This window comes from Haliotis rubra, unplaced genomic scaffold (assembly GCF_003918875.1).
Source record: "Haliotis rubra isolate DU_JTF1 unplaced genomic scaffold, ASM391887v1 Scf154, whole genome shotgun sequence".
NCBI lineage: Eukaryota > Metazoa > Mollusca > Gastropoda > Lepetellida > Haliotidae > Haliotis > Haliotis rubra.
Genome location: NW_025765492.1, coordinates 1,163,980 through 1,187,432, shown reverse-complemented (window position 1 = coordinate 1,187,432; position 23,453 = coordinate 1,163,980). Strand labels below are relative to the sequence as shown.

Here is a 23,453-nt window from a genome sequence, read left to right as displayed (position 1 = left end):
TGCCGCCGATAAGTCAAGTAAGACGAGAACAGCAGGCTGACCACAATCTACTGAGGTATGTAAGCTGTCCAGCACACACAGTAGAGCAGTTTCAGTACTGTGCTAAGGTCTATATGCTGACTGGAAAGTGTGACAAAGCATGTTTTCTTCCAAAGGTCCAAATCAGAACGAATTGTTTCAATCTTAGGATGAAATGAATTTAGATAAGTCAGAATCACTATGTGTATCTGGGAGAACAGTATTCGGGGCCTTGTTTAGTAATGAGTTCAAATGGGAGAACAACATCTTACGATTGCCAAGATTCTCAATAATCCTATCATTTGATTATTTGGCTCTTGATCTAACAAGTAGATGATTCAATTTATTCCTGGACACATTGTAAATCTGGTGATGTATCTCCAGTTTGGATTTACGCCACCTCCTTTCAAATGGATGCTATAACCTTTCAAGATGATGACAGCCCTTTGTGATCCTGATTATGCCAAATGCTAGACCAACGCTTTGTCTCTGATTATATATAATTTTGATAGTAACAAATAAACCCATTCAGATTGAAAATGAGCCCCAAAGAGATTGGAAATTCAGAGCATGATGAAATCTAGGCTTGCTTCATTTGGGCTTTAGCATTGCTGGGAAGGCTAGGCAGTAGGGAAAATAATGTGGTTCAGGGATTGGGAGGCAGACTAGTCAAATGCTTTTAGGTTTCTGAATGTTTTTCAAACTCAAGCTGGTATTGATGACCAAGGTTTCACCACTCTAGATTATTGGAGACATGCTGTGCCTGGCTTTGTGATCGAATATCAGAAGCCCTGGAATCCAACCAGTGGACATTGTCTCTTCTGCTACTAACAGCAACATAGTGAACATTGTCAGTCAGAAACATTCAAACTCTGCCACAGAGTCCTGTATAAAACCAATTCTCTGAGAAGCAAAAGGACAGATAGCAGCAACAGGACCAATCTCACTGAAGTCTTAGTGGTAGCGAGCACTATGATCTCATTTCAAAGAGATTGTGCAAATGCACATTGACATCACTGTTGGATCCAGAGGGGGGGTTCAGGGGTTCAACCCCCTGAACCCCACCTTTCAAAATTCCTGGATCCGCCCATGGACATCTAATGATCATAAATTGGCTCTTACAGTCTTTTGTGGCCTTTCATTCCCAAGGAATACAAGCATGAAGCACTCTTGCCCAACCATGAAGAGCCTAAGGTCAGTACCTAAAAGGAATGCGTGAGTGAGTTTGAAGCAATATCCACCAAAATCACAGCGGGACAAAAGAAATGGGCTTCACACATTGTACCCATGTAGGGAATTAAACCTGGGTCACCTTAAAGGGAGCTTCATCCCCATTTCTACCTAAACTTTTGAAAAATATAATTGTATTCATAGTGTAGGCTTCTAAACAAGTAGAGATATAATACAAAAAATAGATTGCGTTTCAAATGATCTATGAATTCTTCTGAACAGAGAACTACAGGTACAGGGTAAAATGAATTTATTTATTTTCACAAAATACACAGTGGATGGATTATCAGTTGAAATACTGTGGCAACATTCAACAAAGAAATACGGTGGCATCATTCAACAAAGAACAGTGTATCTCATAACATGTACAAACTATCACATTTCAGTCAATACTTAAGCTAAGGCATCTGAGTTCAAGGATACCCCAGACATCCAACAAAGATTCCAGCCAGGAATACGCTTACACAGTTAGTATGGCTAACTACTTGTAATGGTTTAACAGCTATTTGTGCAGCACTTTTTCAGTGAAGAATATATGTGTGTCAGAACCATCCTGAGTAAATTAATCACACATGAGTAAATTAATATATGATGATTGAATGATACCATAAGCACACCATATCATGTCTCACTCAGATGACAACTAACATTAGTGAACAAAACAGAGAAAATTATAACAATTTGAAAATGATAGAGACTTGGAAATATGATGACTACCTTTCATGAATTAGCTAGTTTAAGAATATTTCATAATTAAAAGACCTATTTAACCTTTAAGAAGAAGGAAACAACCATTTTAAATTTGTTAAAACAACAATTTGAATTCTCCAGTTTGTGTGGTTTCAAGCTTCCATACATGCAACCAAAGCTTTAAATGTCAGCTAACAAAAGTGTGAATGAATAGCCTTGGCCTTTCACTCAGGTGAAACATGAATAACCTTCACATTCAGGGCCACCTGGGAAATATACTCAAAGGTTATTCATATAGAAGATGGATTTGCAGTGTGTGTAGCAAGCACTGTTTTACACGGTTTCATGAAATAATCATCTCAAATGGAAAAGAAGAAAGTATTTCAAATGATGCATTCAACAAAACCATGAGAACAGTCTACAAAGAGGAAACGAAACTGATAGCACCATCGGGAAAAAAAAATAATAAAGGACAAAGAGACCAAGGTGACCAATCAGCTTCATTAATGAGGCATATAAGGGGAGGTATAATGAATAGGAAACACACATAGAACTTTCCATAGTACATTTGGTGCTCTCTAAAACTAATTCTTTCAGTCGGTAGCTATCTGAACCCCACACCAATAAACAGTGTCTAACCATGGTAACAATGATATCCTCACTGTATTCTCACACAAGACATTTCAGCAAAAGGATCAACAGCTCCTTCCTTTAAGGAAGACTGTGAAGACTTTGACAGATTACAAATAATTTGATTTTTGTGTGAAATTATATTTGATTTGGCATAATACTTGCCACAAAAACTGAATGTATGATCTAAGTGGTGAATGTCCATAAATGTGTCCACTCATTCAGTCTTGTGCAGACATACACAACCTCACCTTGCAAATATTGGATTCATATCAACTAAATATGACAACATTTTCACTTTTTGGAGAACGTGGTATATATTTACTTTGGCTTGAGACATGTATAAAAGAAAAACTTACACACATACCTGGACGGATGTTTTAATAATGTGAGTACTAAATCGCGTTAACATCCACACACTCAAAGCGCTAACATTATTTCCCCTGTCAATGAAGCAGTGTGCACTACAACTCAAGCTGCCTGTGAGGGTAACAGTCATAGGACTATCTCATCCCACCAGGTACCCATTCACTGCAGGGTGAACAGAGGTAATTTTGAACAAAGTCACTTGCCTAAGGTGAGACTACATGTGTTACATGTACTTCATTGTGGGGCAGGATTAAATGTCTAGAAACTCTCACAATACAAGCTGCCAGACATGGTCACCATTCCACGGACTCTCTGTGACTACTTCTGCTCTTTGTACAGGACCACACATCATATTTTTACAGTAAAACCTGGACGGATAGATCATGTTAACAATAACACACATGTATAAGCAGTGGGTTGTTATACACAGTAACAAATAATACTGATAGGACAGCGTGTAGGACTTCACTACAAGCTGATATCTGACCACACTTATCACATAAAACAACCATGAGCATGTCTAAACAGTGACTTCATGTGATCCAAGCACACCGATGTGGATCATTATCAGTGTGATTACACAATAAAATTTCTCCAAATGAAGCAGAGATACACAGTGGACCTGCAAGGTCAGTCAATGGTTTGTCACTTTTAAAATACAGTATCAGCCTGGTGTTAGGGACCGTTCATAATTTATGTCTAGGGTGGGGGGTAGACTAACAACTAGTCTCTGAAATGAACATATTTTACTGAAAAAAGTTCATAAAAAAATATATATATAATGAAAAGGAGCCCTGAGACTTTCTTCATTTTCAGAAGCTGCGTAAATCTAGACTTGCCACATTTTCTAGACTTGCGTGGCCTTTCTAGGATATATTTGCTTCAGGGTCTGTACGACAGACTAGGTGGGGTGGGGGTGGGGGGTTGGGGATGGTGGTGGGGTGATTATGATTTTTATGGAGAAGCATGTACAAAGTAAATGACCCCTCCACTCCCATGCAAGTCATGTACAAAATCAATTACCCTCCTCTCCCATAATTGTTAAGCATAATCTTTTAATATTCTGATGTACAAAATTGCTGACCCCCCTAGTACGTGTGTACAAATTGCTGACCCCCTCCAGCTCCCCAGAACAAAATTGGTGACCCCTCCTTAAAATCATCATCACCCCCTCTAGCCATACATTATGAACAGCCCCTTAATGATAGCGAATATTACAGAACCTGGAAGACTTGAACACTGGTAGTTTGAATAGTACTATGCAGAGTAAGATTGTTCAAATGAAGACCCAAATTTTACTGACCACCAACTTAAAATATTCCCCATTTGGACCGTCACATAACTTACAGAAAGAGACCCTGAACTTTTCAAGAGCTTGTCAAGCTCACTTGACCAAAACTATTTGACCAGATTCCTGGCTGTTCAAACCACTAACTGTGACTACATTTGGTATTCGTGAAAATTCATTCTCGATAACATATTGGGATGAAATACGGGATGAAGCATGGGAGAACACTGCACTCTCCTTGAATGAACTTTAAACCATGAATGGATTGTTAATAACACACCAATGCTTGACTGAATTTCATTGCATGAACTGACGACATACATAGCTGTTGTTAATGACATCTTTTTAACAAAGCTGTCCGAGCCGACACTAACAACTTGAAGGCATCTTCACTTCCTGGTGCTACACTCTTGTCAGGATGTAGCAACACGGCCAGCTTCCTGTATGCTTTGTTGACATCATCCCTGTGGAAAAACAACATGTACTTGTTACACTACACCATGGAGACGAGGGTGACAGAAGCCTCATGTTACTAAAAGTGGGTTTCCTTTCTCTAGATCTTTGAAACCATCAAAACGTTATTGAGTTATCCATAGTTGAAAGGATGCAGAGTGGTATTGGACCATTGTGCTGAAAATGGTTCTGCTTGAACCAAATAAATATCATTCCCCATGATACGAAACTAACTTTCAGTGTTTATATATGTCTTATCAATATCAAAAGAAGGCTAAATATAAAAGTTCTGCAGTTTATATGCACAGTTTGCCATAACGTGTTTGCCTCTTGAACAAAATATCCTGTTATGACCAAGGGTATCACTCTCATTAAAATCAGATCCTCCACCGACATGCTACCTCTCTGTGCATTAAGATCTGAGTGAGTGAGTGAGTGAGTGAGTGAGTGAGTGAGTGAGTGAGTGAATGAGTGAGTGAGATTTAACACTGCTTTGACCAGTATTCCAGTTACATAACATGGCAGCTTAACTTAGGAGGACCACTACAAGTGATGCAGGTGATGTTTATCACTTCGGTGAAACCAAACAATCATGGGTATGGTGACCAGGATCTGAACTCAAGGTTTCTTGGGCACCAGTGGAACGTAACTCTGCACTCTGTGTCCCCATAATAAGATTGGAAGATACCTTCATAGAAGGTCACTTCAGGTGAAATCTCAGTGAACATAAATTTTATGTTGAGTACATTTGCGGCTCAAAGCCTTGAGGCTGACTAGCTTATAACTTATAAGACAGTAACCTTATACGTCCAGCTATGGACATGACCGAGGTGTTACAGAGAGGTATAATGTCAGAGCTAAACATCTGATTTTAATGAGACCTTTGCACTGAAACTCAAAGCGACTGGATTGCTTCTAAACTTACTTGGATGCTCCCGGAGAGAGACCCAGTCTCTCGAAGTCTGACTTAGAGTTTTTGAGTTTCTGTATGGCGTCGATCTGTTCCTTGGTGTATCCAAGCTGTGTCTGCACAGGAAGTCGCTTCCCACCATTGTCTACTGTACTCACTACTCCATCAAACAACACCTACAACATGGACAGATACATTGTGTAAACATTCGCTCTCCTGATCCCACCATATGGATGATGGCTGGTCTGTACAAGGATTATTTAACGGATATTTTGAAAGTTTAAACTCAAACAAGTTATGTGTCAAATTCACACTTCACTGCAGAGGCACAGTTTCCAGTAACAGAGTGTGTCTATCACTATGAGATATCACACTGTCTATAGTCAGTGTGTACTAATCAAGTACCAGAAATCCAATACAAGGGAGACAACTACCTGAAACATATCATTGATTCCCTCCCCTGTCTGTGCTGACATTTCAAAGTAATGGTAGCCGCGAGAATCTGCCCAGAGTCGGCCTTCCATCTCATCAACAGCTCGTTTTTTGTCAATCTACAAAATATATCATACTTGATTAAGGCAACATCACAGTCTTTTGAGGCTAGTTAAATTTCTAATCTGTTGCATTTCCATCAGAATTTCTTTCAGATTTGTGGCTTTTGTTGTTTTAATTCTTTCATCTTATTGCCAAACACACATACCATGTTCAACATTTCTTTTGTAGTATACACACAAAATGGTGTCCATGTCTCACTGTTTTAGCACACACAAAGGTGTCCATCTTTCACAGACTTTGTCAGCTCACAGATACACAAAGGTGTCCATCTTTCACAGACTTTGTCAGCTCACAGATACACAAAGGCGTCCATCTTTCACAGACCTTGTCAGCTCACAGATACACATAGGTGTCCATCTTTCACAGACACACACAGGTGTCCATCTTTAACAGACACACAAAGGTGACCATCTTTCACAGACACATAAAGGTGTCATGGTTGTGGTCCTGTGCACAGAGCTCAGGTCACGAATCAGTTGAAGTTAAGCAACGTCGAGCTCGGACAGTCCTTGGATGGGTGACCGTGTTTGGCAGCTTGACTTCTGAGAGTTTCTAGGACTTCAGTCCTGCCCCACAACGAAGCACATGTGATACATGTGGCAAGTGAGTTTGTTCCAAACTGCCTCTGTTCACCCAGCAGAAAATGGGTACCCGGTTGGATAAAGTCAAGTGACTATAACCTTCTAGAGCCTAACAGGCAGCTTGGGTTATCCGGGGTAATAAGAATCAGATTCTGATTAATGGCCGCGAGCAAACACTTGGTGTTTTGACACTGTGCGCTATAGAAGATGACTTATTATATTATTATTATCTGTCACAGAAACACACAGGTGTCCATGTCTCACCTCAGTACACACACAAAGGCATCATCACTAATCTTGTTAGCATACCTAAAGGCAACCATCTTTCACAACAAGGGTGTCCATTTCCCACATCAGTACCCATAAAGGCATCCATCACTAACCTTGTTAGCACACACACAGACAATAGTGTTGTCAACCTCTGTCTTGTCGGCCATCTCATTTTGCATCTCCTGCACCCAAGCATCCAGAGACTCGAAGCTCACACGGTCAGACACATCAAACACAAGAAGTGCACCCTGTGCATCTCGGTAGAACTCATTGAGCACCTACAACATTACATGTGATTTGCATAAGAAATCAAACTATCACAAATCTGCATACACTATTTCTCATGTACAAACATACAGGAATATATCAATTTTACTTCAAATGGTTTACCAAACCAGTAATTTTGATCCACTGACATGAATACTTACACAACTTCAACATTGCAACAAAGATTTAACATCTTACCTCATAAAATATAGGATGCCCAGCCATATCAAAGATGTTGACTTTAACATCTCGGTCCTTCACACTGACTCTGCAATGGACAAGATATTCCTCATACCAGTAGAACGGGACCAGTGCAATTGCAAATCAACAATATGAGGTTACTGTTAGAAATGGTCCCAGCAACCAATGCTTGTCAGACAAGGTGACTAAAAGAATCCAATGTTCAAGCTGGGTCAGTTGGTTCGTTGGATGAAGGCTGTTGATCACAATATCTGTCGCTGGTGAGTGAATTTAGTTTTACGCCTCACTCAGCAATATTCCAGTTATAAGGGGGCGGTCTGTAAATAATCGAGTCTGGACCAGACAATCCAGTGATAAACACCATGAGCATCGATGTACACAATTGGGATACGATGATATGTGTCAACGAAGTCAGCGAGCATGACCACCTGCTCCCTTTAGTCGCCTCTTACACAAGTAAGGGTTACTGAAGACCAATTCACTGGTGATGGAGAACTGATTACTTACACTAATAAGTTAAAACAGGAATATTCATGTATGTGTGCTAAACATCTAGTGTAATGACCATCCTTGATGATCTAGGGTATCATGTCTCTATTATCATTGATTATATGTAGGATTACCATAAACCTATTCGTCGCAAAAGCTGTGAAGAAACTGCTGTTAAATCTCTCCATTGCTTTTACTAGTATCTTTTCACAGAAATTCTTTCCCATATTAGTTTTGACTTGACCACTATTTTTATTGTCACATATTTTGAATCAAAAGAGAGAGTAATCACTCTGGATAATCAAGGATGCAGTTATCATAATAATATTATCATAATATGATAATAACATGAAATTAATATTAACAATGAGGCCTTGGGATGACAACTTTACACCTTTGAGAGTTATAATAGCCCAGTGTCATTTATAAATCAGATTCTTTCACACTGACGTGATACCTTAGTTACAGTATCAACTCAGGACGCCTCCAAAGTAAGTCTTGTCTTAAACTAACAAACTTTGACCACCCAAAACAAATCAAGGATGCATGAGTTTTTGAGCAAGTCAGATGCTTTGTAAATCAATATCATATGTGATAATTTCTGTAACACCTAGATTTGTCAAAGTCAATGTCACCAAAAAAAAAAAACCCAGAAAACAGATATACCATACTGAGAATTCAGAATCATCAAGACTGATTGCTTGAATAGAACATTCACCTAGAGAGACCTCCTATGAGTATCTTCATATCTTCATGCAGAGATGTCAAGTATTGGAAAACAATTTCTAATTCTCATGCAAATAAAAATGTCATGTTATCTTTACAGGAAAATAACAGTATTTTCATGATATAAACTATTATCAAAAACAGCATTACTGAAACTTTGTTGTACTTACTTGGTGACGCCATAGTCGATGCCTATAGTGGCCAAGTATTTGTGAACAAACCTCTTCTCACAGTAGCGTTTGATTATACAGCTCTGTAAGGCAAAGGCAAGGAAACAATTGTTAAGGTTTTGGAACTATTTACCTGATCTATCTTGTGTCATGTTTACTCAGATCATTTCACAAGTGTTTGATGTTTCGTCTAAATGTCAGACTTGGCTGATGAATTTTGAGTTTTGCGTTTTGTATGAACATATTAAAGACAAGTCTGTTAGATGTTAACTTCTTGTGTTCTGAAGCCTAAGAGATGCACAGTCATGAATACTTGGTCGCGTACCGATCCGTCGAATTTCTGATTTCAGAGTAGTAAAATGCATTCGACGGATCGGCACTGTGATCTTAGTTATGAATTAGTTATAAAAACATTGGATCATACCAAAAAGAGTGATTGGGTGAGTGAGTATGATTTTACGCCACTTTTAGCAATATTCCAGCAATATCACAGCGGGAGACACCAGAAATGGGCATACCAAAAGGAAGACGCAAAGGGTGTTGGATGGTTTGGCTCTCTATATTTTTGTACTTTTGTACAGTATATATCTTTGCCTACTCATATGATACAATGAGAAATTGATGCATTAAATATATGTTTGGACTCTCTCTATTTTTTTACTTTTGTACAAAATTGAAATTGATGCATTAAATAAAATGCATCATAAGTACAGACAGACAGACATATTTATTTCTGTAATTCTAGGCCAAAGGCACATAATACAAAATGCAGGCACATTGGTACATCATGTTGTACATGCTTAAGTGTATTAGATACTGTACATATAATGGATAAATCATTGTGATCTCAGATTTGCTTCTTACTTTCTTTATATGACGAGGAGACGTCCAAGACAAATTATTGTGTTTATGTTGTTGCAAGAAACTGCGGTTAACAAGTGTACATGAAGGAAGGCATTCTTGTCTAATATCTACATATCTCTCACATATTGACATATTGATACAAAACATGCAGGCACAATGTTAACATCATATTGTAGATGCTTAAGTATTAGTACTATGAATAAAATGAATTACACATTTTAATATCAGATTTACTTCTTACTTTACTTTAAGGAGAAATATATAGTTCGTGAGGTTCAATCTTTTCAAGTAGTAATTTAGACTTGGTGCATAAACTTGGGAGTTTAATAATGTAATGTATACAAAGTCGCACGGAAGGGATTAAACTTTGCTCTCTCTAATCTCAAATATCTTTGTTATAAAAATTGCTTAACACAAGGTAAGTTGTTCATTTTGGTTGGCTAGTGGTCCTACAAACTTAATAAAAAGAAAATGGGTGTTTTGTATAATATTCTGGTAGATACTTTTGTCTGCTCTCCTCATACCTAGGACATACAAGGAGGACATGGAACTCGTCTTCATCTGTGTTTCTACAGAACGGGCAGAGCGATGCATCAGGGTCAGGGTTTTTAGCCCGCCGGGAATTTTGTATACAGAAATTTTGAGCACTACATCTGAACTTTGAAAGTGCTCTACGGAGCTTACCGATATCCTGTGCAAGCCACGTCCATCCAAAGCCATAACTAAATAGTCATTGCCTAACATATGATCGATGTCAGCAATCAGAAAGTCTTCACCGGAATTTGTTCTTGTTCATTAAAAAAACCCATTAAGTCTAATCCAATACAAGCCGACCCCTTAATTAATGAACTTAGACTCTCCCAGTGTGTTAACACAGTCTGAAATTCGACCGATTAGCACAGAACAACTCAAGCATGATTCGACGGATCGGCACTGCTGGATGTTAAAAATTCGACGGATTAGGCCGTAATCGAATACTTATGTCCAATGATTGCACGTGATGCTGGAGCTCTTCGTTAATTTCCAAAAGTATTGTGTGACTTGACGATACTTTTCATCTGAGCCCCAAAGTGTCAGTTGCATAAATAGTATGGGTGATATATATTTACCTTGCCAGTCTCAGCGTTCCCCATGCTAATTATCTTGATGCGCAAGGAACGATGACTACTTTTGTTGGACATGATGGACGATATTACAGAGACTCTCTCTGTTATTAATGGTAATTGGTGATGTGATTCATCCGTTCAACAAATTGCCAGTGATTCCGGTATGTTGTCAAGAACGCTATTATGTTCATTTGACATTTCACTGTGATTTCCATCCTGTATGAGCCATTGAGGCCCCAAGGAATTGAACAAAAACTAAAAAAGCACTTTGGCCTTCCTTAGAAATCCCACTGAATGCGTTACGTTGTGCGTGTTTCATCTACACCGAGTTGCTAAATTCCTCTGTGTTTCGGCCATGCCCAAATAATGTTGACAACTCAATCGGGAAATGTCGACGATTTACGAGCACTATACCATTATTCCTACGTGAGACAAGCTATCATATGAACGTTCCGATTGATTCTAAGCTTCGCATTAAATGCTATTCGCTTTTTCATTGGTTGTAACTATTCTTCATGTATGTTTACACGCGCGACGAAGGATAACTCTGTATGTGACAAAAGAAAGTTTATATTAATAGAAGAGACTATAAAATACTTATAAACCCTTTCTGCAATGCAAAAGCCTTAAACGTACTAGAATCTGTACTTTGTTTAGAAAGTCTTATCCCAAATATAACACAAGTCATTACGTTTGACCACTTTCTATAAAAGCATTTTGCATGAAGCAAGTCTAGATTTCCCCTTGATGTTCAGGTTCTAAATCTCCCAGCTTACTGGCGTTCATTTTCCGTTTTAATTGAATTGTTTCTTTTTAAAAATGTATGTTTTCAGAAACTAAGGGTTAGTATAGATGACATGCTTGCTTCGTGGAGTATTTGAAAGTGATCCATGCAGCAATGTGGCAATACTTACATAATAAAATTGATTCCTGGCTGTCGTGTTTTGTCGCTTAGAACTATACGTAGCAACCTGTTCTTTCAGCAAATAATGCCAATAAATTTAACTATTACAGTTAACTATCAAAGTAACTATGATTTCAGGTATAACTGGGGCCTTGACATTTGTTTTTTTTAAATGTGTATGAATGTAGATTTGATCTCATCGCTATATGGCTGGAATAATGCCGATGTAACGTAAAACTCAACTCAGCTTCCAACTGTTACTCAAAAGGTTGCTAAACAAGACATGCAAATGGTAATCTCACTCGTAATGAGAATCTAAAAGCCTCAGTAGGCCTTTGAACTTTTGCATATGCCGTCTGAAAACTGCATTTTCTGCCAAGAAACATGGACCATTCAAGTTCACATGCCGGTAATGTTTTTATATTTCTAAAACATGATCTCATGGCATACCGTTGTTGTGGTAAATGATAGATGCTGTCTCCCCTCATCCGCTCCAACATCTGGTTTTCTGTGTTTGTGACAGATGATCAGTAGATGACATACTGGAACCTCCTTCTACACCAGATCCCCGTTAATCATTACAGTACTAGACAATAACCAGATAAGGGAGAAACCAGTGTGTAAAAAGCATCATGTGAGTCCATTTCATTATGTGAAGGTTGTTAAGATTACCATGATTTCACTTCACGTACGTGAGCATCAGGGTTTGCCCTTAACACTGAAAATCTGCAGGCCCTAAGGACCCAGAACCATAAAAAGTTGTGGTTCCTGATCAGAATGTTTAGGCCCTATATTTTAATATGGAAATAATACTCTTATTTGTGGATGAAAAATCTGTCGGCCATTTTAAAAGACCTGCAGAAAACAAAAGCTGTGGGTCCTAGTGGTTTTCAGTCGGCTTCGGGCCTAAGGACCGATGTTAATTTCCACGCTGGTGAGCATGAGACATGGCCATATACATTTACAGTTGGGTGATCCATGAGCACAGATGACAGAACTATTGGTCAATTTATGCACGTGTCCCCACTGAATATCTAAGAATTACGATTTATGAGACCATCTGTAATTCTTAGTAACCCACTCATATAACTTTCACAGCTGTTTTGCCTTTCACGCCCAGTGGAATCATCGGAAACTCAATACTAGTTATTCTCTAGCATTGACATTTTATTTACTGCAAAACCTACTTGTGAGTACTAGTTACAAGGGGATCTAGTCAAATGGGCCGAAGGACAAAAGGGCCGAGAAGTGCCAAGTCAAATGGTCCAATGGAAAAAGTCAAATGGGCCGTGGTGAAAGTCAAATGGGCCTAATTCTTAGTCATATGGGCCGGAAAAAACAGTTTACAAATGTTTTTCATTTTATTATTGACATGTATAACATTAAAACATAATATCATAACAATATCAATAACATCCTCAGCTATGGACCTAGCAGACTTGAACAGGTCTTGTGTTGCAGCCTTCTTCACCTATAGCAACAAGGTTAATTGATCTAATTAAGAATCCATTCGATTCGTTAACATCTCCAATTAACAATTGAGGAAGTTAACAGTTATGGTCCAATTAACTACTAATTAGGAATCAATCAATAGGGAGTACTACCCACCTGAGTCCTTACTTGGATTGAGATTAGTTTTCCTGGCACTCTGTCTATTGTGGACTTGGTCTCGGCAACAGTTGCCTTACATAAGTCAAAGTAGTCTTCACGAATCATCCCTGAGCCACAAACCCTGTGTGTCCATGACTAACATTGATCACACGCTAAGGCGTGCTGGTTCCTTTCTACAGTCTTGAAACACTTCACACGATACACACCAGAATATCTAAGTGAACTGCTAACCCCCTACAAACCATCCAGACAACTGCGATCTGACAGCAGATTCTTTTTGAAAACTCCTTCTTATAGACTGGCCTCTTATGGAAAGCGTTCTTTCAGTGTTTGTGCTCCAACGCTGTGGAATGAACTACCCCTCGCCTTAAAACTGTCTCCATCTTTTGCTGCGTTCAAATCACATCTTAAAACGCATCTCATTTCACTGCACTATTAACTCTATATTCAAACATTATTATTATTTTGTAGCGCTTTGAGCACCCACTTAGTGGTTGGAATTAGCGCTATATAAATTTCCATTATTATTATACAGATTAGTCATGACCAAGACACTTAACAACGAAAACATTTGAGTCACATGTTCAAATTCCATTTAAAATAACAACAACAACAACAACAACAAACTAAACCCTATTTTGTTAAGTAACGTAAGTAACTTATAAAATATTTATTTTTCGGCCCGTTTTTCGGCCTTTTGACTTTTGATTTCGTCCCATTTGACTTTTGGCTTCGGCCCATTTGATCTTTTTTTTCGGCCCTTTTGTCCTTCGGCCCACGATCCAGGAACTATTACCTACTACTAGCAGGTCTTTGTTAGCAACTGTTAGCTGCTACTAGCAGTTGCAAAGACAGCCTTTCTGGCCCTGGAGGCTAACAATACTGCTACTACTAGTAGCAGCTAACAGTTGCTAACAAAGACCTACTAGTAGTAGGTAATATTTCCTGGATCGGGTGCCTTCGGCCCATTTGACTACAACCCGTTACAAGCTATCCGGATTTAGACAACCAATTCGCATGGATAGGGAGGGATCTTCAGGTAAGGGAAAAGGTAACGGGTGGGGAACTGTGTATGTATATGGACCAAAATGGTGTAAAAACTATGTCTTACGTGAACGTTTGTGCACAAACGACGTGGAAATATTGTCAGTTTCATTTAGGCCATTACACATTAACTCAAGCAAAGCCGCTGATTCAATTCGGACAATTACGGGGAAAGTGCAAGCTCTTTCATCGGATGCTCCCAACTTCATTATGGGTGATTTTAATAAACTTTCTTTAAAAGATGTACTTCACACTATTTTCAATATGTGACGTGTCCATCCAGGCGAGACAAGACATTGGATCTTTGTTACTGGAGTATTCGTGACGCTTACAAATCCTATGTAAAGTCGCTGTAGATCGGGACATCAGATTATAACGCTATTCATCTTGTGCCAACCTACAAGTTGAAGTCGGAAAAACCTGTTCTCAAGGACCACTGAGTCACTGGATCAACCGAGAGGGTGTTTTGAGTGTACTAATTGGGACATTTTTGAAGGAGCATGTAATACTCAGACCAAACGACGATCTAAGAGGTATACATACGCCTTTACCCTCATCTGATGATTTAATCATTTCCAGAAGTGATGTTCTGTTGTCATTTAAACAACTCAAAGTAGGCAAATCTTGTGACTCTCCTGCCAAATATTCACTCTCATCTGGAGACTTGTAACAACTATGTGAGAAACCTCTTTACTCATTTTTCTTCCGCCTTCAATACCATCCAGCCACACCTTTTGATGAGTAAAGTGATTAATCTAGGTGTCAATAGCAACATGATCAGATGGTTATTCATGGTACAAAGAACTCAGTATGTCAGTGTCAACGGATATCAATCGTCTTTTCTCTCAACCTCTACTTTCACCCTTACTCTTCATTTTGTATACCAATGACTGTTACTTGTCATTAAATGACATGTTTACTGTGAATTTCGCAGATGAGGCCGCTGTTACTGGCCTAATTTCTGATTCTGAACATTATCATCCTCAAAGCATTGAACAGTTTCTATTTTGGTGTAAAGACAATTAATTTCCTTTTCTGAATGTTAAGAAAACTAAGGAAATGGTGGTTGTTTTTTTGAGAAATAAGGAACGTTTATGTACATCCTCTTATAACTGATAATGCAGAAATTGAAAGAGTGGTCCATTACAAATATCTCGGAGTCATTTTAGATTCAAAATGATAGTTTCCATATTTTATCTCACCATTTTGAACCACTTCTTCCTGGACCACTCTTTCGCTAACCTTCCTTCAAAATAAACTGACCTCGACTGTCTTTCATACCACCCAGTATTCGTGAATAGAACAAGTGTTTTGAATCATCATGAGGTGATAACTATAAGAATTATTCAGCCTCTTTACCCATGTGGTTAATTGTATTGAATCATGTCAGTTTGATTGTGTATATGTGTGTAACCAGCATTCATTTTATTAAAGGATAAGTGGTCATTTTTTAATATCTATGCATCTTACCTTCACTTGTGCCTCCTGAAGTTTACCAGGCTCTATGGGATGGGGTGAGGTGAGGTGAGGTGAGGTGAGGTGAGGTGAGGTGAGGTGAGGTGAGGTGAGGTGAAATTGGGTGTAACGTCGTGCTTGAGAATATTTCGCTCATATGACGACGTGCATGCGTGTGTATGTGTATGTGCGGCTGCTTGTACTAGCCCAGACTGAAGCTGGTTTTATAGTGCTAGCCCACTGAGATACCATGCCGCAGTGAAGCATGAATACCCCACTCAGACACATTATACTGACTCCGAGCCGACCAGTCCTTGTTGTACCCATTAATGCCAAGCGCCAGGCAGGGACCAACAAGTACCATATTTTAACGTCTTTTGGTATGACGCGGTCGGGGATCGAACCCGCGACCTTCCGCTCTCCGGGCGGACGCTCTAACCACTACACCACGGAGGCGGTCCTATGGGATGGGAGTGTGGAAGAGCCCTTATTAAGGTGTCCTGGTCACTTATTGTCATGTTATCAAAACACTACCCAATGATCATAGGGTTTTGAAATTTACATCTAAAAGTATTAATAAAGAAAACATTGTGAGAGTAACTAAACAGCTCAAAGTATTACATAAGAAAACATCTCAAAGTACAGAAAAAAACCCATCTCAAAATATTATATAAGTAACAATCTCAAAGTATCAATTAAGAAAGCATTTCAAGAACAATACTCATTATTATGAAAAAACAACAACATAATGTATGGCCATTTTGACTTTTCTATGGCCATTTTGACTTTTTGGTATGGCCATTTTGACTAGGGGTTGTGGCCATTTTGACTTTTTTGTGGCCATTTTGACTAGGGCCAGTGTGGCCATTTTGACCTGTTCCCTAATTAATGTGTATATTTTTGTGAATTGTGTTTATATTCATTTTGAGACCGGCTTGATGGAAAAAGAATTTCCTCCAGGATAATAAAATTATATCTTATCTTATCCCATCTCTCATGAGCAAAAGACTGTAGGTCCTGAGCTACTTTTTCCAAAAGAACATTTCTTTCCAATCCCAAGTGGAGACATCAGCTCAGTAAATATTTTGCTCTGTCACAAAATAACCCCATCTGTGAACAAAGGATGATGTCATAGTCCACTGTCTGCAACAATATGTTGTCATGGTGCCATGCCACTGCTTAACAATCAAAATAATGGAACAATTGGCATAAACTAACCAATGAGATTGAAGTAAATGAATTGTCAGACCTACAGAGACAACATCATTGGTATATGTGCCTCTCTGTGTGGGTGAAACAGAAAAACATGACAAGAGTGAATTCATATTGTAATATACAGTTTATTGAAGCATGTACAAATGTTTATTTATTTATATACACAAGATATTGACACACATACTTTATGCATCCTCGCCGCCATCACTACCTATATTTACATCAACACGACCTTGACCCAGGGGCCCCAATACAGTATCAACACTTGGTGCACAGTTTCAGTTTCAGGCCTAACAGGACTATCCTACTGTGTAAACTTGCTGAACGGGCAATATCGGATATAAAATGGGTGAACAACAGACTTGTGCACCAATAATTGATAAAATAAAAAAGCCCAAACACGCAACGCTATCTCTATATGTTTGTAATCTGACTGGCAACTGAAATCTCACCATTAATGATCCGCCAGTCAGATGGTCCAACCACTGAATGCAACTGAAGAGATTTTCACACTTAAACAAAACATTATCCCTTATACGACCATTTAATACTCCGTTATCAGGCTTCACCAACATCATCATCATCAGGAACTTTGACATTATTCAGATTGTACATCATTAGATGCTGATTGAGTGTTCCTTTATTGAAAACAATATATTTTTTGATGTTTCCATGGATAATATTGGTCAATAAAAGCTGATTCAGTGTAAAGTCTATAAGACTACAACAAACCACCAGTGTTATGCTGCAACTGTGTAAAGTCTGGAGGAGTTATAAAAATGACTTTTTATTAATAAATACCTGTATTAAATAGTAAAATGTTGCCTCTAGATACATTTTCCAATATCAGCATTACGTTATAGTAGAAACTGGGGGTATTATATGACATTCTCCTACATGTTTCAAGTCATACCAATTTCTCCTTTTCCTTGAAACATTTTCAACCAATGAGACCTCTATACATTAATGAATTATGTACCATTTCAGACTATTTCGTTGAATCATGACTTGTGTTCGAGATATAGAATGTTCCCCGATTTATATGAAATGATAAGTCACCTGTCACAACAAACTAATTACTTGTGTGTCAAATTTATTGATTGCAAAGACACATCACATAGCATGAACCAATAAGATTACCTCTGAGCTTAGTATTGTATTGACCCAAGATACAACAACTGTAACTGATATGAATTAAGGGTCCTGCTCTGCTGACAAGGGAGGTAACTCAACTACTAAACTGGAATCTGTCAACAACAAAAAAGAAAAAAAAGATAAAAAGGGACAAAATTTGATGGAAGGCAACAAACAAGTAATCAGCCTGGAATGAAAACCAACTGTTACTGTGTTCTGCCTTGAGGTGTATGGAGCTAAGCTTCAAAAGTATTATTCAGTTCAAATCACACTGATTTGAATTTATGTAATTACATATTGTTTCTAAACATATAACTAGTTTAATAGATGTTACTGAAACAGGTCTTGTTTCATATCTGCAAGAACATACATATATACTTATGAGATAAATGTTCAAATTTTTGAACCAAGATAAAAATTAGGTTTTCAATAAATAACATTTGAATTACATGTATAGGAATTCATCACTAATTTATCACTAATAATTAAGGTATTTGTGAATAGATATATCACATATTGTAACATTCTGAAATCATTCACAATTTAACAACTGCATAACTATGAGGCGTTCAAATTATCTGAAAACTCAATGCTGCTGTGATTATCAAACTCTGAATGAGGTATATGTTATGATAAAGCTTTCAAACATACAATGACCAGCAATGCTTGTGGGTCTCCCTCGTTTGTTTGTTTTCTGATTTGTTCAATAAAATGACATTTATCCCCATCTGAATGTACCTCATCCTAGAATCCCTTCACAGTCCATGAAATTCCACACATCTGCAATAAGGAAACAAACTGCCAAACCTCGGACTCCCAGTGGGTCTGTAGGACATGTTTACAAATTTCACTGATTGACAAAAAAACCCCAGCAATCCAAATATCAAAACAGTGTAATGTTATTTCTTCTTTGAGGGGCATGTCAGAAGTTGGATAGATGAAGGAAAACCAAGTTCTATGGATAGTCAACTCCTTTATTGCAATGAGTGCGACGTTTCGGTGTAGGTACTAACACCGTTATCAAGCAAGTGATGATAACGGTGTTAGTACCTACACCGAAACGTCGCACCCATTGCAATAAAGAAGCTGACTATCCATAGAACTTGGTTTTCCTTCAATGTTATTTCTGTTTCCATGACTGCTTTGATGGACTAAATAACTGGTGACTTTCCAGATGACACAATAAAAGGCATAGTCTGTTCAGTAAGAAACATAGGTCACTGGAGAATACCTGAAGAAAACAATCTGTTACCAGGGTTCAAAGACTAGCTCACAACTTTGATACAGAGTAATTGTTACAATCATAGCCCCAAGACATTTATGTGAAATAAGACCTAGAAATTTAATGCTGTAAAATTGTGTAATAATTAAGATTGGTCAATAGGTCCCACAATGTCAGACATGGAAATCTATTGTTACATAGCCTCCTTGATGTGTTATCTGTTTGGTTCCTATATCCATCAACAGACTCTTTCTGATTGGTCCAAGCTTGGTGACTGGAGGTTTGACAAAGCAGCATGTGGGGAATTACATGGAATACAGTTCTGGAGAATCATCCAATATATAACCGATTAAAACCTCTATATGTATTGGCCATAACATTCTTAACGGGAATAAATGCCCTGTGTTATATAAATACTGAATGTACAACAATTGCGACATACAAGTAATAATATTTACATAAAAAGTTTCAACAAATCCTAACCATGTAGGTTTAGTATATGACAAATAAATACATCCGTGGTTGACACCATTCTTATAGAAAAACATGATTAATGTTAATATTATCAGGAACTAAAAATACAATTAAAAAAATGAAATTAATAAGAAATTTATTTTCAGATGGCGGAAGAAGAACCAGCACTACCATGTTTCACTGTCAGCACTAGAATGATCTCCAAGATAAATCCTGCAAATCTACCCAAACTGTTACAATGTAAAACTGTTCATGATGGCTATGAAGTTCCTGTTTGACTTCATCCATGAGGATGTCATGGACAATCAGTGAGATCATGTTGAATCTGACCATCGCGAAGGCAGCACCTTAAAATTAATACAAAAGAGCAGATGAAACAAAACTGCTCAAGTCGTTTGCTTCACCATTCAGTATAGAGTGGCATTCATCCCAACACAATAATAATGGCATCTTGCAATAAAAACAAACTGAAATTTTGCACCTCTAAAGATCCCATTAAAAATATGCTTACATCATATTTCCTCCGTTGAAATCACTATCTTTTAACCTTCTTTTCAAATCTAAAATCTTCCAAATGTAAAATACATGTACTTGTAACAGCAAGTTTTTAAAAAAATGTATATATTTTTATGAAGAATGAAAATTGTTGTGCATGTTGTGGGGGAATGATTTTTTCATAATTATTAAGTACATATGTAATTGCTGGGGTGAGTCATAAAATCAGTCAATAATTCCATAACAAACATAACCCCACACATTTTGAAGCAACCTGAATTGTAATGATAGTACCGGTAATTGAAATGTAAGTGATCAGCCACTTTCCCCCTCTTTTTTCGCTTTTAAACTGAATATTAACAAACTAAATGCATAAATAAAAGAAATAACTTCACTGGAAATACCAAAGTTGATTCATGTAAAGTAACAGTTTTCTAATGAAAATCATCTGTAAGTGAGAATAAACTGTTCTCTTCTGTTTGGACATATTTACTGAAATCCTTAAAAAATATAAATAGGTATCATATACATGAATATAAATTGAAACTTCCTGATAATCATAATTCTTCATATTTAACAGATTAAAATCAGCAAGATATAAAACTATTTGAAGGGATTAGATTTCCATGATTATCACATACACAGAGTTATCCCCCTTTGATCACCAGACACCTCCCCCACACTGTTTCGCCATCTCAATCACATTGCTGCCAACAGAGTGAAGGTGGCCATTACAAGAATCTAGCCTCTAACACTGAAGGCAGGGCCATTTATATTTTTGTGAACATTTCAGGGAATGACGTCATAGTGAAATTTTAAATTTCTATGATTAAGTCCTGACTCCACATATGACTTTACTTATTGTCTTTTTTAGATTGGTTTGGAAAAGAACCCAATTTTCCTGTCACATTTTTGGTATACCAATTACATGACAGTTGAAATTAAATAGAAACCCACAGAAAATAAAAAAGCAGCATTCCTCACTTGTTTACACCCTATAGGCCAGTTGGTTGTGACTTCAACTCCATGCAGTGTAGAGCTGTGATGGGCGCCAGCGATAGTACAGAGGCCTCAATTATGGACTATTGCTGTGAGAAATTGACACTACGCAAGAGGATGGATATCTGGTACCACACTTTTTGAAGACAAGAAAAATAACAAAACATGTGCCCCTCGCAAGCGCAAACATTTAATGTTCATCGCCTGAAAAGCAGTACATTTGTTTTAGCCTAAATATGAAAAATAACTCTACATTCATTTGATTTTAAAACCATTTTGCTCTGCTCAGTAAGTTTAGCACTTATCACATAAAGTAAACAACTATTACTTGACATCAAAGTGATTCTAAGCAACAGATTTTGATTTAGACAAGCACAGAATTCTTGAGAATGAACCCCAACTTGCCACAACAACCATCTCCAACCTTCAGTTTAGGAAAGGATTATGAAGGTGTCTTTTTTTAACAGGCTGACTTAAAACAGGTAAATTTTACATGTAAAATAAAATGAAAATCAACTGGTGATAAAAAAATAAATTAACATAATTTTTTCATAACAAATTAAAAGAAAGGCTACAGTTGTACAGCTATCAAAACAAGATCTCACCATATACTATTTAACAGCATGTTTAATAGCATATGAAATAAAATACAAGTATGTGTTTTCATCTACTCAAATAGAATTAAAATTATCACATCATAACACAACTAAAACGTGCAGAGATGAACTGTTACATTGTTTAAATATTTGTTAAAACTTAAAAGTGTTAAAACTGGTACATGATAACGTTAAGGCATAAATGGAAAGCCTATATGTGTTCATATTTCCACACAAACATCCATCATACATGTCTTGGCATAATCGGTATAATATATAGCTTACTTCATACATATAATATACATTTCTCTCATAAAACGTCAGGTTCCCAAACACACAAATCACACACTCAAACACTTCACACAAAGCACAATGAACACAAATAACATGTACTGAAGGGATGTGTTACTTAATAACATACAGATAATGGTTTAAATTTGTTAAAAATCACCCTTTTCACTGATAAACTGGACTGAGGAACAAATAACAAAAATATTTCACTGTGAAGTGATCAGGAGGAATTAGCGTTAAACGTAATAAAAATTTTGACAATTTTATTAGGGAGGTAGAAAATCAACCAACAGAATTTGCATGGGTTTTCATAAAGCCAATTTTATACCATTGAAATATTATCTTACTCATGACAAGGCTTAAGTTCCAGTTATATTTTACAGACTTTTTTCAGTGCTAATTCAGTGGACTATACAGTATGGGGCAACACCGAAGGAGGTTCAATCTAAGCAGCATTGGGTATGGTTTTCAGTTGGATTGTGGATAGAGATTCATAAGTCTAGACACCTTTTAAAATGACTGGTCCCTGGATAACATTCTCAAAATTTGAAAAATACTTAACAATTAGTTGAATATTACACCCAAAAGGTCCATTGGGGGAAATTTGATTTTTAAACTTAGTGACAATCCACTGTTACGTACATCACCAAGAAAACTGACAAACGACTCATATTTAAAATAAATCAGAATTTTCAAATTGAATATATTGGCAGTTTAAGACATGTGAAAGTATCTTGGCTATTTGAGCAGTACATGCTTGTAACACACCCTTCCATGCTAAAGCAAGCTGTTAACAGCTCATACTTGTCTCTCACTCACACAACTGGACAGACACATTGACATCACGTTCTGCAGATTCACTAAGCACACCTGAGGTCATACAAGCTCAATTTGACGATATTTTTTCCTCAAATTTGACACAGGGTCTTTAAAAAGTAAGGGGTCCATCCGACTCTTTGATCGAACAAGTGGCATGTAGCCGAAAACACTGGCAAAAGTGTCCACACAAAGTTCTCTCTGTAGAAAATGAAACTGGTCCGTCCACGGGGACGTCTTGCTGGTGTTGACTGCTCCCAGCATGGCCTCCTTGTACAGTTTTCTCTGTGTGACCTTGATGGGTGGAAGTTTGGTAACATGGCTGACTAGAAAGTTGAGGAGGATGTCTTCACAGTTAGCGGCCTGGTCGACTGTTTTTA

The 23,453-nt window shown here is 37.6% G+C and overlaps 1 protein-coding gene across 1 annotated transcript; it reads right to left on the bottom strand.

The window, feature by feature from the left end:
- Positions 1-3,875: 3,875 nt before the first annotated feature.
- Positions 3,876-11,263, bottom strand: LOC124270733 (dnaJ homolog subfamily C member 27-like). Its single transcript, XM_046705770.1, has 7 exons — positions 10,821-11,263; positions 8,848-8,930; positions 7,460-7,529; positions 7,108-7,272; positions 6,023-6,139; positions 5,604-5,764; positions 3,876-4,689 (listed from the first exon to the last, which is right to left on the bottom strand). Exons 1-7 carry the CDS (start codon positions 10,890-10,892, stop codon positions 4,557-4,559), a joined length of 801 nt encoding a protein of 266 aa, XP_046561726.1. The 5' UTR covers positions 10,893-11,263; the 3' UTR covers positions 3,876-4,556.
- Between the last annotated feature and the right edge of the window lie 12,190 nt (positions 11,264-23,453).